The sequence below is a fragment of the Cucumis melo genome, chromosome 5 (assembly GCF_025177605.1).
Source record: "Cucumis melo cultivar AY chromosome 5, USDA_Cmelo_AY_1.0, whole genome shotgun sequence".
NCBI classification, from domain to species: domain Eukaryota; kingdom Viridiplantae; phylum Streptophyta; class Magnoliopsida; order Cucurbitales; family Cucurbitaceae; genus Cucumis; species Cucumis melo.
In genome coordinates, this window is record NC_066861.1 from 22,373,926 (window position 1) to 22,392,368 (window position 18,443).

General features: G+C 30.6%; 1 protein-coding gene across 1 annotated transcript; it reads right to left on the minus strand.

Annotated features, from left to right (window-relative positions):
* Positions 1-7,002: 7,002 nt before the first annotated feature.
* On the minus strand, positions 7,003-13,716 carry LOC103492663 (glycosyltransferase BC10-like). Its single transcript, XM_008453129.3, has 11 exons — positions 13,316-13,716; positions 9,859-10,383; positions 9,153-9,251; positions 8,883-8,983; positions 8,727-8,798; positions 8,552-8,642; positions 8,195-8,275; positions 7,976-8,035; positions 7,767-7,889; positions 7,632-7,670; positions 7,003-7,525 (listed from the first exon to the last, which is right to left on the minus strand). The coding sequence occupies exons 2-11, from the start codon at positions 10,237-10,239 to the stop codon at positions 7,391-7,393; spliced, it is 1,182 nt and encodes a 393-aa protein (XP_008451351.1). The 5' UTR covers positions 10,240-10,383; positions 13,316-13,716; the 3' UTR covers positions 7,003-7,390.
* Positions 13,717-18,443: the final 4,727 nt, after the last annotated feature.

Genomic DNA, 18,443 nt, shown 5'->3' on the forward strand with positions numbered 1-18,443 from the left:
AAGTACTTCACAAGACATGGAAATATTTAACGTTAGGCTTTCTACCTTTCCATAACTCATATAGAGTAACAGTAGTTCCAGATCGGGATGTAATTCGGTTGTGAATATGACACACTGTGTTAACAGCTTCTGCTCAAAAATGCAATGGCAAAGTTTTGGCATGGATCATGACTCGAGTCATTTCTTGTAAAGTTCTATTTTTTCTTTCAACTACTCCATTCTGCTGAGGAGTTAAAGGAGCTGAATATTCATGATGTATTCCTTCCATTTCACAGAAGTTATTCAGATCTTTATTTTCGAATTCCTTGCCATGATCACTACTAATTCTGACAATCGTCTTCCCGTTTTCACGTTGTAGACTTAAACATAAACCGAAGCATACTTTTACAGTATCAGATTTACCTTTCAAGAATCTTACCCACGTGTATCGAGATATATCATCCACAATCACAAACATATACTTCTTCCTTCCAAGACTTTCAGTTTGCATTAGACTCATTAGATCTATATGTAGTAATTCTAAAACTCTATTGGTGGAAAAATCCTTCATACTTTTGTGGGGTGCTTTAGTTTGCTTTCCAATTTGACAATCCCCACAGAAAATTTTTCTTTTGGAGTCAATACTTGGGATACCTATAACAGCCTCATTTTTTTATGATTTTATCTATGCTCCTTAAGCTAGTATGTCCCAACTTTTTGTGTCATAGCCTAGTTTGATCCTCTTTAATAGAGTGGCAAACATCTGAATTATTAGAAATTCAGTGGTAGCAATTATCAACCTATCAACAATCCTTCATAAGAACTCGATTATTTCCATCAATTACTATACAATTGTCTTTACTAAAGTTTACAGTGTAACCTTGATCACGTAACTGACTTACACTGATGAGATTTTCTTTAAGTCCTTCAACATATCTAACATCATTTAGACAAGGTAGATTAATTTTTGCACTATTCCCTTTTGCTATGATTCTCCCTTTTACACCATCTCCAAAAGTGACATGTCTTGAAGCACATTCCTTTAATTCAGAGAAAGATCTGTTTTCAGTCATGTGTCTAAAACATCCACTATCAAAATACCATGCATCAGTTGAGGCTTGAACAGTAGTGAATGTGATATTACATTGTTCCGACTACTCTACCCTCCAGACCATACGACTTCTTTTTCTTCTATTTTGATTTAGAGAATTAGAATTAGAATTATTCTTCTGAAACTGATACTTTACCTTTCATTGATACATTCTGTCTCTTTGTAGCATATAGCAAAACGGCCTAATATGACCTCTCTGGCCACAGTAATGACAAACCCATCTAGTAGTTTTAGTTGAAGAACTAACATCTTTCGTTACAGTAGGTGCAGTTGATTTGTCATTTGCAGAAGTAGAAACAAACTTTATCTCAGTCGATGGCTTAATATTTCTTACAAATGAGTTAAAACCAAGACCATATTTGTTGGAGCTGGTCTATCCAAAACTTAATATTAAATTTAAATTCTCAGACCCTAAATTCTACATTTTCACTGACTTCATTGTTTGGTCATATTCATTCTGAACTTCCCTTAGTTTTAGCTTTAGTTTGGAAATGATAGACATTAATCGATCATTTTCTTCCATAAGATCTTGAATTTTTTCTTTTTGTTCTGCTTTGGCTTCAGAGTCTTCTTTTCACATAACTTTAAGCTCTTCAAAAGTCAACTTATTATCATAATTCTCTTCAGAATTTTCACTTTCATCCCTAGAATTGGTTTCTATAATTCTTACTGTGAATGCATTCATGTTGTTATCCTCTTCTTCACTATCATCAGTGTCCTCATCTGACAATGTAGCATGGAAATTTTTCTTTTTCCTTCTAAAAAACATGGGACATTCAGTCTGATAATGACCAACTCCCCCACATTCTCTACATCTGAAAACTCTTTCTTCACCATCCTTTTTCCGTTCATATCACTATCCCTCCTATTAGAGACTTCATTAAACCTCTTAGTATTGTTCTCATCATCTCTTCTTCAATAATTTGTCAGATTTTGAGCATTTGATCCTGTAGTATTTAAATTTTTTACTTTCTTGACAACCTTAGCAAACTGTTTAGTCAGAAGAGCTATCGATGCGTTCATGTTTGCTTCGTTATCATACTGATTTACTAATGTCTCTTCTTCATATATTGACTTAAAGGCAATGCCCTTGCCTTTCTTATTTTCTCTGTGAGATATAGTCATCTCAAACGTAAGCAAAGATCTAAACAACTCATCTAGTATTAATTTAGTTATATCGTGTGCTTCCTTTATGGTCGTGATCTTCATGTCAAATTTTTCTGGCAACGATCGTAGTACTTTACGCACTATCTTGGATTTAGGAATCTTTTCCCCAAGTAGCAATGATTCATTGGCAATTTCCAGAACTCTCTTGTTGTAATCTAACAAAAACTCTTCTTCTGACATTTTCAGGGCTTCAAACTTTGATATTACCAACTGAAGTATGGATATTTTAACTTTTGTAGTTCCTTCATAAGCAACCTCCAATATTTTCCAAGCTTCTTTTGCTGTACTACAGGAATTTATAAGTTTAAACACGTTCAAATCAACATCATTAAATATAGTATTGAAAGCTCTAGCATTCCCTACTGATGCTTGTTCTTCAACATCAATCCAGTCAACTTCTGATTTTGGCACAGATACACCATCTACAATGATCATCGATGGCATATCCAGCTACAAGAGCTCCATACGCTTTGTCATCTAACGTTTTAATAAAAAATATTATACGAGTAATTTTTGTCATCGAGAACAAGAGGTCGTGAAGTTGAAGGTCCTTCCCTGATTATCTTCGTGAACTAGCAACCTGCTCTAATACCAATTGAAAAATAGTATGAGATAATCAAATAAATCTTTAGTTAATTTTGAAGTAAATAACTATTGTAATAGCTAGAGGGACAACAAAGAGAATAACACAATAACTTTAGTAACCCAGTTCAACTAAGGTCTCCTACATTTGGGGATCTGCGCATAGCCCTGATGAGTAATATTATTATGATTCACACTTAGTCAATATACATCAATACAACATTTAACCTCTGATCAATTGTATGACTATTTAACATGCATATTAGCTTCGGACTTCAGGCTCCCCCTTTATACATGAGTAAACTTTCTCTATGATGTATGACTTCAGGCTCCCCCTGAATGCATGAGTGAATCTCTTCAACAATTCCTTCATCCTCTTCTGAAGTTTTATGTGACCACTCTAATCACTACTAAGTCGAATGTCTTACTCATCATAATAGACATCTTGGATCAACATACTGATGTCATAGATAAAAGATTGCACGACTTTTTTTGTACTTGTAGCTTCTGTAATCAATCTTGCATTCAGTCTTCCGCAGAAAAGTCTTATTCACCGGTCATCAATCACACATCTTTCCGACACACACTATATATATATGCCCTATACATATATATTTTTATTCTCATAAAGATATTAATGCAAGATTCCTAAAATAAAGGAAAATCTTTTTATCTTTTAGAAACTAATTATCTTATTAAAAAGATAATCTTATAAAATCTTTTAGACAAAATCCCGACATTCTCTTTTATTAAAATTTTCTTCTGACTTTCCAAAACTTTTTTTTTTCATTATTGTCTCACATTTTGCTCTCACCATAAACCCCTCATCTATGATTATTTATGTCTTAGTTTTTTCTCATTCCAATATATATATATATAAAAAAATTGTTCTTTTCTTCTATGATACACTATCTATGTTAAACAAAAGTTCTCAAGCAATATTGTGTCTGTCTATTAACCTCATTTCTGTTTTCCAGCTTCTGTTCCAACACTGATCTGCTTTGTTGTTGCCGTTCTAATTCCTATGTAATAGTTTGTCGAACTGGCCAAGCGATGAGTTGAAGACCGGAGTGCAATAACAGTAACTAAACTTAAACATGGTGCCAAATTCAGTACTCGATGACCTTGACATTCTCGTAGATTTTCTATGACTAGATAACTTTATTATTGATCGTCTTGAAAGTATCTAAAATTGAAAATAAACCATGTTGATAGAATATATATTGATTTGTGGAAATACTCATCGATCTTTATCGAGTGGTAAAGGGTATGCAAGGGAATGTTGTTATGTTGGTGTCATCATATGTTCACGTTTGGATTTTAAATCCTAGACTGAATCACATTAGCTTAAAAATTGAAACCAGACTAAAAGAAGCGACGAATAGACAAATCCTTGAAACGCTCACGACGACCATGAATGTGCACAAATTTCTTGCACCAACATAGTTAATTAAAAGTTTGGATTTTAATCAAGACAATTTTCCGCCATGTACACTTTCAAATTTTTGCTTCCCCTAACTTTAGTATCTTCAAATTCCACATTTTTTCTTTTTTTTAAAAAAAAAATTATAGCCTTTATAACTGATTTAAAAATAATTCTTTTTAACTTTCTAACTTTTTCTAACTTCTCTCTAAAACTTTATGATTAGAATATAATTTGTATTTCTTTGTACGGTTTAGTTCCATTTTTTTATGTATTCATTTAAATATGTAATTTTTATCCTTATATTTTTCTAAAAAAATTAAAAAAAAATTTGAAAAAATTGAAAAAATTAACAAATTATTTACAATTCATAAAACAAAATCGCTAAAAATCAAAATTTATTACACTTGATTTTTATATGAAGCATAAATATTTTGTCGAATATTCTACTTCTGACAATTTTTTAAGAAAAAAATTATCATAAATAGTAAAATTGTTGAAAATATTTATAAAAATATAGCAAAGTTTCAAATTCTATCCGTTATACTATCAAATACCACCGATTAATGCTAGTAGAAATCTATTAGTGATACATATAAAATTTTTCTATATTTTGTAAATAATATGACTCATTTTTCTATCTTTAAAAAGATCTTGATCGATCTTAAAATTAGTCTCTATGATCAATTTATTGTCGGAACTTTCAAATAAAATTAGATTAGATTAACATTTCCTTTCATAATTTCTATAAAATGAAAATTAATGTTATTATTTAACCAATTTCGATGAAAATAAATAAATTTTAGAAGTTAATTTTAGAATTCATTGAGATCAGAGTATATAACTAAATTTAACATTTGTTAAAATACATCAATTAAATAAATATTTTAACTAAAGTTTATTTAAGCTCTTTCAACTTCTCTCTCTCTCCCATTTCTCTTCCAAACAAATCTCTTGGAATTCATTTGACACTTCTACTCTAATCCAAAAAAAGGGTTTCCAAGAATAATAATAAATGATAGCTTTTTAGGTTTGGAGGACTTGAGAAGACCCATCATATATACTAATTCAAGCTTCCACTTTATATTTTCATCTTGCTTAAAAATCAAAGCAAAGGAACTTAATTATCTATAACCCAAAAGCATAAAAGTGTTTTTAGTTTTCCATACATAAAAGTGATTTTAGTTTTCCACTAGCTTGATAATAGCAAACATGATTTTTGCTATGTTCTATTTGAAATTTTGAATGTACTTGTCTCGGGATGAAAAGCAAGTAGACTTGAGATGAATAAGATGTGCCTTGAGCAAGTTCTTTTGGTTGAAAGTGAACAAATTTGTTTGAAGAAAAGTAAAATCTACGATTACCTTCATCTTTACTTGTAATTAATCTTTTTTAAAAAAAAAAAAAAACACTTTTTGTACTAGAACCATATTTTGAGTTAAAGAGAGACTTTGATTTCATATGGACCATTTATTTTGATTCAAATTTCTCTTACAATCTTTTTGACTCAATAATGACCATAGCTTTTTAATGTATTTAAGTGCAAGTTGGGGGACATTGACCTAAAGTTGCTCCATTTAGTTCTATGATCCCAAAACAATGATGACTTTAAACTTAAATTAACAGATTAATAACAATGAAGTTTTCTTAAAAAAAAATGTAGAATCACAATTATAGAGTTGAAGTATATTAAAGTATTGACCTAATTAAGCTTATCTCTATTTATTAGTTTAAGTTTTTTTATTGAAACTAGTGAAGTCTTTATCAAATTAAAAATAAACATATTAATTTGCTCACAAATCTAACACTAAGGTTTGTGGTTTTGTTCCAACTTCGTGGTAATTATGACAATTCTTTCCTCTAAAGTTATTTGTATGCTTTCGTTTTTAACTTTGACATTTTCATCTAGAAGTAAAATGATAATGAAATGATATTGTTATACTATAATTGACAAGATTTTAGAGGTCAAATTCTATCGTTTCATGTTCGAAGTTATACTAAAAAAACTACATTAGTAAACAAGGATTTCATGAAGCAAATAACGAATATTACATTTTAGATCTAGTTATTGGTAGCCTTGAAGTCGAAACAAATCAAATAATAAAACATAAATTTCAAAGTTTTGGTCATAAATCTCAACAATAACAACATAGAAAAATATTTGAACACCGCTAATGTTTACATTCCTTGATAATTTACTAACAACGTGGTCTTCTTCAAAGAAACTCTAGGTTTTTATATACATATTATATAGCTTTAGGTACCTAATGAAAAGAGATGTAGTCATAAATAATTAAATAAACATCTTCAAAAAAAAATTAGCGTAAAGAGTGAAAAATTGAACCATCAACTTTAAAATCGTAATTATCTTAACTTGACATATTTTTGAATTAATAGTCACTTTCAAATGCATGTTAAATGTTAATAGTATAATCCAACCAGATGCGGTGCTACATTGTATCAAAATTGGCAATTCATCCAAAATCCTATTTCATTACAATGACCAATTATGCTTCACAAAGTTATAAAAATTGAGTTCCTCCTTGAATTTTGTTCTAAGTAGTATCATTTGCAAGCTATAACTCTCTGCTTTACATTTTTCGATATCGATTTCAAACCAAAACTAGCACGCATAGATATATAAGTATAACATCTCGAAAATCGACAAAATATAACTTTAAACATATATACATTTAGTAACTTCTTTTTGGGGAAGGGGAGGGATTGATTCGATAAGGTATTGCATAGGCAAATAAGGCAAGAATGTTTGCTTTAATTAACCATGAGATTCAAGTTGCTACTACTTCTATAATGCCTTTATGCTACTTCACTGTCATCTTTTACAAAGTGATGACCCACAAAATGCCCCAAAATGGATTAAATAAAGAAAAAAAATCACATTAATTCACTATTCTTAAGGAAGCAAACTCCACTCAGTTAGCTTCCTTCCCTCTCTCCCTCCCCCTCCCTCCCTCTTTCCCTTCTATCTTCAATCTCAACAAACAATGGTAGGCTCTGTTATAGCATTCTAAATGTGTCGTTTCTCGCCTCTAAGCTTTCGTGGTAAGAGCGGATGGGTGTGTTCGAAGCAACAACTGATATGATCAAAGAATATCAGGTAAAAAAATTTAGGCTGAAATGGAAGAGTAGTTGGAGAAAAGATTCAGAAGGTTATTTAGAGCCTCAGGATAGAACTTTCTTGCAAATAAGTAACATGGCCTCTGTACACCATTCCACAAACATGGCCATCTTTGCACTTCCTTCTGCACAAGCTCAAAAATACAAAATGTTTCAATACTCGTCATCATCAAAAACTTCGTAATAGTTTAAATAGACATAAAGATTCAAGATGTTTGGGAATGACCATACCCTCTCGTCACTCGTAACATGTACGCTAACATCGATCGACTGCAAACAGAAACATCCAACACAAATAGCTAAAATGTCTGTCTTTGTAAGGTGCCATCAATGTGTACACGAATTGGAGGGTGTTGGGAATCATACCGTGATATTTTGCAAAAGTTCATAGGTAACATCTTGAGCACCATACGATTTTGGATGCCACTTTCGTTCAGACCAATCAACGTGAGTAATTGACCAGTTTGCTATCCCTCCAGGATCTGTCATCTAGACAGCAAAAAGAAAAACCGACATTCAGCTAGAAATATGCAATATACACGAGACAGAGACATGATATTTAGGTAAATTCTTACATGGAAAAATGTGGGCAAGTAATGCTCATCTGCAATGCAATTGTGTCCCTCCACACCTGGCTGAAATAACCAAGACATTTTCGTTAGCATTACTCTGGAGTCATCTCGCCTCACTATCAAAGTTCTATTTATCAATGATTTACCAGCATAATACTTATTTCAAGTAATGCATGGCTCCGGACAATATAGTATAATCACTAAACTGAAAGTACAAGTTACCTTGCAATAATCTCGAAATTTTGAGTAGTAAAGATTGTCGGCCACAACAATCAAAGCGTGTTGTCGCTTCATTGAGAACCACTGTATAAATTTTTTTACATATTTAGATTGTGAAGCCACATGAAGACCGGTTTTTTTTTTTTTAAAGGATAAGAACTATGCCTCAAAGAAAAATTTCATATAACGTCCAGATATTGACCATGAATGAAATAAAACCAAAAAGACCATAAGGAAGGTTGATAAAACTTATGAAGCAACACAATAAGAAATGATTACTTTAAAAATTAAAGATTAAACAGCTAAAGGCGATCTGGAAAGTGATAATGTTATTGTAGACAATTACTATACTCTTCGTACCTGAGCACCTTTTCTGAAGTCTTTCATCTCAATTTCAGGTAACATGTGCTCTGAATATCTCCCGTTTCCATGTGGACCAGGATCGTTAAAGCTGAACATAAAAAACAATGATATATAAGGTATACATATTTCTGTCAACATTGCGTAAAAAGTACCCGATCCTTGTATTACTCACCAATCCACATAGCTGATATTCGTATTGATCAAATACTGGTAAATATAATCAAAATTGTGCAATGGTACACAACTGCAATTCCAGATATAACAAATCAGTATTGTAACTCACAAAAGTAATCATGGAGAAATTGAACCGACTCTTTATTAAGGCCACCTATCAGAAAGTAAAACAAAGTGCTGATTATCAGGATCGTGGAGAGCATTTGCTAACAATCGTCTCTCAGCGTCGACCATGGAAATTTTACCCCAAATGACCTGAACATTCAACGAGTTCAACAAACCAGTACAAGGTGCTTAGATCGGTGATTGATAGTAGCACTAGCAGTTACAGTCTCTACTTCAACAAACAAAAGGAATAATAGTTCATGCAAATAAGGAAATAATTGTAGAAATGATGTTTTCATTCTGAAAGTTGAGTGTAGACCTCATTGCTATGAGTTTCTCGACCAGCAAAGTAACGGCTAACATGCACTGGCTTTTCTTTAGACGCATGGACATAAACAGAGAATTTCCCTTCATGGCCCTGACAAGAGATAGGAACAATTTCAGCTGAAAACATAATAATACCTTCACCATCATCAGATGTGATAGGTTGATATATGAGATTCAGATATGACTTCAGGGAGATTGTTCTCCATGATTACCAAGAGGTGATAGCTGACCATGAACGAAAATCATATGCTAAATCCTCCCAAGAAATTTGAGAACAAGAGATCTTAGCATATACCATCCTATTAAACTAGAGGCATTACAACTTCAAACAACTCAACCCAACTCATTATCAAACAGTAAAGAGACATGAGATATTCCCACATTATCTAGGCTGTATGTAATATTGATCACATTGATTAAGTCTTTTTTACTAACATATGACACTTGCCAGGCTTAGGCATTAGAAATCTGGTAAGATGAGAAATTGAAACTAATACAGTCAACATGCAGAGTCCAAACAAATATATTAAGGATAAACATCATAAAAAGTTTAGAAGTCACAGTAGTCGATGATAACTGCAGCCACCAGTGCACCACAGATGAAAGCAAATAAAATTAGTATACTTTCGATGAAAAATAAACACCGTTTGAACATCTAAAAAAGATGGTACGATATGTATGCAAATACAGAAACTTACATGAAAGAACTTATCCCATAGCTTCTCAAAAGGAAGGGAACCAGGAGTCAAGAATAAGAATGCAATTTTGGGTGTATTTGCTGTAACAAATGGTGTGTTCAAAATTTCTCTAATAACAATACGTGATGCGATCTCAGCATCACTATATTCCCTTGCAGGTACGGGTGGGAGCCAGTCAGTAATAACCTTGCAGCCCTTGGAAGAAAATATGTAACAGGCAGCTGTGCCACTAGGAGGATAGATATAGGCACATATTAGGAACACGCTAACCATTGAAACCAAGATAATAATCCACAACGGCCTCTTGGTAGTACGAGGCCGAGGACCAGGCAAAATTTTCATATCGCCCATGTCTAATTGCCACTTTTGACCTGTCTTCATCTAGAACAAATGCATTACTACTTCATATATAAATTGGTTTCAATTGTGTTCACCACAAGGCAATGATCAATACTATCTGGTCTAGTAATGATCTGGTCTTAGAAAACCACTAATCTGATTCTCAATTTCAGTGATGTTAAGAATCTGCAAAGTGAATACACAAATTGATCCATTAGGAGTTGAAGAAACCATCAAAATGGTCAAAACTTGAATCATATAAGCTTTAATTATACGATAAAAAATAACATAAACTCCACATCCACACTACAAATATCTATAAACTAGCTCTTATCTTTCAGTTTGGGCAGTGTCTCATGTTCCCTGCTGTGGTTCAATCATTTCTTGATGAGAACAACATCCATACAGACGAATGAAAGAGTACAAACAAATAATAATAATAAAAACAAAACAAAACAAAACAAAATAAAAAGGAACCTATTACAAGAACTACAAAAAGAAAGGACTAGTTGTTGAGAATAAGATTTGAAAACAGGTTCCTAAGCCCACTCCAGGAGTATCTTTTATTCCCATTAGTATCAGTACAATGCTATGTTTCTTACCAAAACCAAAACAAAAAGAAGCGAGTATCAAAAAAATTACGTTAAAAAAAAATAATTTTGATCTCTAAACTTTCGTAAATGTAACAATTTAGTCCCAAAACTTTGGTTTGAATCGATTTAGTTCCTCTACTTTCAATTTTGTCTCAATTGTCTCTAAACTTTGGTATGCAATAAGTTAGTCCTTGTACTTTTGATTTTGTAACAGTTTAGTCCCCAAAGTTTAAAAATTAATCTCATTTGATGTCAATTTTTATTATTTTATAACGTAGGCTTTGTATTTTGTAAAATGACTAAATCTCTAATTAGCTTATCAGTTTATTTATTCAGAAAATCTTATTGGATTTTCACACTAATATCTATAATGGGAACTAAATCGTTAAAAATTCTTAAGTACAAGAACTAAATTGTTACATAATAAAATTCAGGACTAAATTGTTATAAAATTGAAAATTCATTCATGGACTAAATTGTTACTTTTATGATATTTTAGGTACTAAAAGTGATTTTTAAACAAAATATTATTTGAAGAATCCTTTAGAAAACACACATATATGAAACAGCTATACAATGAAGCAATGGAACTTACAAAACATCTCTGAATGAAATGACAAAAAACACACGAGTTGGAGGCTATAGACGAGAAGTAATAGAACGAAACTCAAGAGCAAGAACTCATAATAGAGGCTACAAAACATCAGAATCCCAGATATAAAAAAGACTGCTACAAAGATCTGGGGAATTCTTTCAGTTTTGTTCCAACCAAACACCCCCATGAAGAGTTGTATTAGGCTATTAGCATTTAACAAATGACCCTAGACTTCCTGATGCAGACACAAAGAGGGTAGGTGATGGGTTGCGAGGGCTTTTTTTACCAAGCTTGGGAAAATAAACTGTACTCCAAGAATTTGGAAAAGTTTCCACCAAACATTGCCTGAAAGGATGTGAGAATTTATGCTCAATTAAAGAACTCGGATTCCTACATCATATTCTGTCATTACTCATTAGTACAAATTCCTCCACAAGAAACCAACCAAAAGGAAGACTTGTACACTTTTAGGATCATTTAATGTAATTTAGGGAAAGAAGAATAGCAGGCTGGTTGGAAGATTATTAAATAAAGAATTGCAAACATTGATTTGCTCAAATATGCATTTGTGTGATCTCATTTGAAATAGAAACTAGAACTAAGTTCATCTGGCTGTTTTATGATATCTTTTCTTTTATCTATAGTGTCCAATTTTAGAAATCTAGCCAACTTAAAACTCCAAGTCAGGTTCTAACTGCATATAAATTTATAACTGATCAGTGACCACTAGACATGAAGTCAGGGAACTAATAAATTGTCAACCCCATTTCACTTCTTATTTTCGAAATTAGGCTTCAACCAAACATAAATAGTTCACAAAGACCAAGACATATTTGGAAGTAATTTTGAAGTAGTTAAAATCCCTTTTGTCTTGTTTAAGATTACTTCAAAACATAACTTTAACTATTCGAAACTAATTCTGATGGTATGAAAGTTGTATTTAAAATTATAAAACAAAAGATTAATGTGATTTTAAATGATTAAAAGTATGTTCGGGAGTAATTTTAATTAGGACAAATACAAAAGTGATTTCAACCAATTCAAAATCATTCCTAAGTATGCCACATGTCATCTTGGTTGCAAGTCTGATAACCAAAATTTGTATTAATTCCCTTGAACTTTTACTCTTGATTGACTTAGACACCTCCACCACAAAAAGATGATAAGGAAAACCCACTTTCTTTTCTTAACTCAAAAAAAAGAAACAAATGCCTAACTTTCAAGTCAAGTTTCAAGAAATGAAATCACTAACCTAGAAAATTAATTCATCTTTAACAACCATGTCACAATACATCATTTTAATCAATAACCCATAACCCTCTATTCATAACTGTGATTTAAAGTTGAAATTCAATTCTCCCACGAGGGATAATATGAGAAACACTTTTATCCTAAAAGCTAGTTGTCGACATTAAAATGTGACCAACACTTTTTTTTCTCTTGATAAAGTAACAATAAGATAGTTATCCAATAATTCCCATCTCTTTTATACTGATGCAAAACCTTCAAACTTAAGAGATGCATTGATTTTTGTTTCAATCAACATTGGCTTACAATGTCCTCAACCATCATACAAATAACTCAAACGACTCCACAAAGTCAAACCCATTCAATCCAACAACCAGCCCTTTAGGTTAAAACAAGTAAGCCTAATCTAAACAATAAATCAAAAGCCTAAAAACTCCAACGCCTCCCCGGTCAAAGTCCCCAAAAAACTCCATCGATACCCCAATTCCTCCAATGCTCTGTTCCGTCGGTGGGTAAATACTAAATCCACAATACAATGCAATAAACCCCAAAACCTTAATCTCTTAAGTTCATCCACCATTAAGTAGAAGCAAAACAGAGAGACCCCACAAATGGAATTGAAGAATTGAAACATGGGAACCGATTGGATTCAAAAAAGGAACAAAAAGGAAAAAACAAATACCTGAGTTATTGAGCTGGGTGATCGGAATCCGACCGTTGAATCGAAGATCTGAAGACCCCCAAGCTCTAAAGTATTGATAAATTCCGAGATCTAAGTTGAAGAAGACGACCATTCCATGAAGAACCAACAAAACCCAAGTCAGACTAAAGAAAATAAAGGGTGAAATTGGCAAAATCGAAACGACCCTTTTGCGTTCTTTGATTAACAAATCGAAAGAAAATGATATTTCGAGCTCCTTCTTCGGTTTTAATTCCTTCACTCTCTCTCCCCTTCTATTCTCTGTCTAAAAACTCTTTTGCATATAAAAATGGTACTGTGAGAGAGAGAGAGAGAGAGAGTAGTGGACGCAGTCCTCGTTTTTGGAGGGCCAATGACTGTTCCAATCACAAACATTTCGGGGCCGGCGTTTCTCGTTAAATTTGATTATAAAAATAAAAATTGGGTTTTTGGGTATTTTTTCTTAATTTTGATTGGGTAATGGTGGTCGGAGCGTGCAATGTAACGCGCTCTAACAGCGCGTGACAGATTATTTCTCATTGTATATTGGTCGCTGGGTTTTACGTTGACTTTTTTATTGAAGGTTTGAACGGAACTGCGGCGGAATTAGCCTTCTATTTTCACAAGTTGCCTCTCGCCGTCGCCCGCCAAACTAGATTTTCTTTTTTTAATTAAGGATATACAAACTTGTTTTAAAACAACACAATTAAAGCTATAAACTTATATATAAGTTGTAAAGTTAATATAAATGAAACACAACTCAACTCGTTATGATTCATGCTTAATTGTGATATTGAATATCTGTATTCTCTTTTTTCAACATTTCAATCATTATAAAATTCCAGGTAAAACGTGTTTCATTTGGAAAATTCATGTTGATTTACTGCTAACAATTTTCATTCTTGGATACAAGGGAATGCTAGTGTGATCAAGTATTGAATACATATTTCGAATGCACGTATCGAAACGTTACATGTTTGAACTATTGTCAATTATTTAATCTCAATGATAATTGACATTACTTTTTTATCTAGAGATTGAAGATTGAACTCCTCCCAAAGTTTCAAGATAAGATTGATTTGGATTTTATCGTGGTTAATTATTTTGGACTTGATTTAAGTATTTTGTATGTTTGTTTGAATTATGCGAAGAACATTAAATTTGTGGGGGTAAGTTTTTTTTTTTTTTTTTCCTTTGAATTCATAACTTTGGAAATTGAATATTCAATTCAGCTTAATTTTAGAAATTTTTATTGGAAAAATATAATTCAAAGTATTGGCATCTAAATTCTATGGATGTTAGAGTTTAAAAGTCTTAGAACCTTCGGTTAGAGACTAGAACTATTTTATTCCCAATTAAGAATGAGAAAGTTCATGGTTATATAATAAACTATTAGGTTGATTTATATTGAAGGGTCATTTAGGAAGTAATTATTTATATAAATAAAATAAAAGTTTTTGAAGGGGTCATTAAGTAAGTAATTAATTATATAAATAAAATAAAAGTTTAAAACTAAGTAGGCAATCCAAAGATGCTAATCAAAACAAAAATAAGGAAACTCTCGTAGATATAACAAAACGTCAAACTATTTACGACCTGTATAATAAGGTAATTTTTGTAAATATTACAGATTTGCCCTTTTATCTTTTTCTTCCTCGCGATTCATCTCTATTTCTTTCATCGTGTTTTTACTATGATTTCGTCTTTCTTTTTTTCTATTTTTTCTACAATTCCTCTTTATCATCTTTCTTATTTTTCAATTCTTTATTTACGTCAATTAATCTTTCTGTCATTTTTCTTCTTTTCATATTCTTTTTTTTTTGCTTTTCCATCGTCTTTCTACTCTTCCTTTTCTTTTTTTACGCTGCAATTTCTTTCCATCATCTTTCTTCTTATCATTTTTTAGCGTCCTATACAAAAAATAGCAAAATTTAATCTTGAAAAAAAATCATTTAAATTGGAGTAGCTAAATGTAAACGATAGTTTAAGAAAAGTAAATGATGGTATAAAGAAATCTGTAGAAAAGAATTTAAAACATTGTGTACCAAATTTTGAAAAAAAAAAATCATTTAGATTTGGGTCCCCAAATCTAAACGATTAAATCTAAACGATTGTGTAACAAAATTTAAACATAATAGACGATCGTATAACAAAATTAAACGATGGAATTGAAAAGATAAATTGTAGTCATATCTAAATCATCACGTATAAATTGTAGCCATATTTGCGTATAAATTATAGTTATATCTAAACGATCGCGTTTAAATCGTAGCCATATCTAAATCATCGCATATCAAACAATAACCAAATCTAAATTATCACAAATCTATTACGCGCGTTGTTGACGGCGATGTTGATTTTTTCATTTTTGGAATTGTTCTAAATATTTTGCCGCTTTTTTTATATTTTTAAAAAGACCCCTAAAAATAAACATAATAACCAAAATACTTGATATACTCTCTGACTAAAATGAACTTTCAAGGAAAATTTTTATAAATGAAATAAATCGTTAAAATTTTTATGGTCCGTAACCAAATGAAAAAGTCATGAACTTGGTTATTTTTTAAAATATTTCAAGTTTGTCCTTCTCTTTTATTATCTTTTTTCCTTTTATTTGGTTGTTCAATATTGTATACCAAATATAAAAGATATTTTAAAAAATGTGATCTTACACAATTAATTTTGAAAAAAAAGTCATTTAGATTTGGTTAGTCAAATTTGATTACCAAATAATAGTCAAATATAAACAATCATATACTAGTCAAATCTAAACGATCATATAATCAAATGTATAGACAATCTTGAAAAAGATCATTTAGATTTGCTAAATTTAAACGATCAAATCTAAAGGTATCAAACAATAGCCAAATCTAAACGTATACCAAATATATTACTCACGTTGAGGGCGTTGTTGATGGAGAATTTTTTTTATATTTTTCATAGTAGGTTTGTATGCCTTATCCATTTATCGGTTTGTTATATTTTTTAAAAGACTCATTTTTAATAATTTGGATACAAAAAACAAACAAATCCAAAAATTTATAAATTAAAATAGACATTTTGTAAATTGAAAGACCAAAATACATAAATTTGTAAATTCAAAGGCCGAAAGAGAGAAGTAAAGCAAAAGTAGGAAAAGCAAAAGAACCTTAATTGTTTTTTAACTGTATTTTCTTTATATTCAACTATTAAGAAACAGAAGATCAAACGTTCAAGTTCAACAACCTTCGATACAATAATTTTATTGATTACCCATATGCTCATAGTTTGATATAATTTGTTGTACTAACAAAAATGAATTGATATAATTTATTTTAAATCTAAATTTTAAAGCCATATAGAAACGTAATACTCTCCAAGAGAATTTTGATTTTGTCCAAAAAAAAAAAAAAAAATAGTGATAATAATTTCGATAAAATCACAATCACTAAAACATAAGATTAAAATACTTATATATGACCATCTACGAAAATATCAATAAAATAGTAAAACTTTCGTAAATATAACAAACTATTAAAATATTTACGGTCGGTATAACAAAGCTTAGCCATTTTTTTTCCCTTTCATCTTTCTTCTCTCGAGTCGTTTTCTTTCTTTTCCCCTTTTTTACGCGAATCGTTTTCTTTCTTTTCCTCTTTTTTTTACATCTCAAATATGATTTCTTTTTATTCTCTTTCTCTTCTTCCCTTTTTTAGCTGTGTCATCGTCTTTTTCTTTTTTCGTTGGGTAACCATATTTGATTTCTTTATATCTTTTTTCTTCTCTGGTTGTTTAGATTTGAGGTAACAAAATCTAGAAGATCGTCTAATCTTGAAAAAAATCGTCCCAAAACAATTAAAAAAAATACCAAATTTTGAAAAAAAAATTGTTTAGGATCGTGTACCAAACAGCTAAATTTAAACGATGGTACCAAATATATTAGGGTTGTACCAAATATATTATGCGTGTTGTACCAAATATATTACATTTATTGTTGACGGGACATTTTTAACATTTTTCATTGTGGGTAGTGGGTTTTTTCTGTTTTTAAAATTGTTTTATATAATGTAAATATTTTGAAAGACACCAATAAAATATCTATATTTTATATGAAATTTGTATTGAATGTTGTTTATTTCTAACCTATATGTGAAAATAAACTACTATAATTATCATTTAAAAAAATTAGACGATAAAAAAAACATGGTTGAAACTAATAAACATTAAAAATACAGAAATGGAAAATTAACCAAAATAGTATTTAATTTAGACATCCAGTCAATTATAATTTTTATTTAGTAGTTTAAATCTAACCTACTAAATCCACTTTCAGTCTGTGTATTTCTTTCGATATCTTCTTTTTAACAAATTTAGAGTGGAGGAATAAAACCCTCACTTTAAATTTAGTTAATACTGGAAGCACTATGGGTAATGTAAGAATTAAAATAAAGGATATGAGAGAGTGCATGCGTATATAATAAAATAAAATAATTACAATTTTCAATATGATTTTTTTTTTTGAAAAAAAAAAAGAAAAGACCAATCAAGTTACTTTATGATTATTCTTTAGCAAATTGATAGTTTTTTTTATCTTTATTATTTGTAATTTAACAAATGGATAGTTTTTTTTTTTTTTAAAGAAACAAATGGAGATAATTTGTTGTATAAACACATAATTAGGACATATGTTGGAGCCACATAGGGTTATTTGAGACAAGTGTAGTAGTGTAGATATCAGGTAGAAAACAATAGCAAAATCCAAAGTAGGTATTTCTTTTTAAGTCCTAAAGAGCAATCAAGACTAAGATTGAAATTTTAATTTTGAAAAATTAAAGTGCATTATTTGTCAAACCTATTATTTAAGAGAATATTATTCAATGACCAAATATTTTTAATATTAAAATATTAAATCACAAATTTAAGTATATACCATTCATTTGATAAGGTTGTTTTTCTTTTAATTTTTTTTTAAAAAATATATTTGCCCACGCATTCATTATATACAATATATATATATATATATGCTCACACATGCCTAGCTAGTATGAATTTTAGATTTTTTTTATTATAATAATTATTATTATTTTGGTATAATATGTTGGTTGATAGGTTTGATACTTTTTTAAAAACTTACTTACGACATACTTTTTTA

What these genes read in the sequence shown, in the direction of transcription:
- LOC103492663 (XM_008453129.3), bottom strand. Translation starts at nt 10,239, where the DNA reads ATGAAGACAGGTCAAAAGTGGCAATTAGACATGGGCGATATGAAAATT. An exon ending in ACTTCAGAAAAGGTGCTCAG is followed by an intron (nt 8,276 to 8,551) that starts GTACGAAGAGTA and finishes AAATTTATACAG; the next exon opens with TGGTTCTCAATGAAGCGACA. An exon ending in AACTTTTGCAAAATATCACG is followed by an intron (nt 7,671 to 7,766) that starts GTATGATTCCCA and finishes TTCTGTTTGCAG; the next exon opens with TCGATCGATGTTAGCGTACA.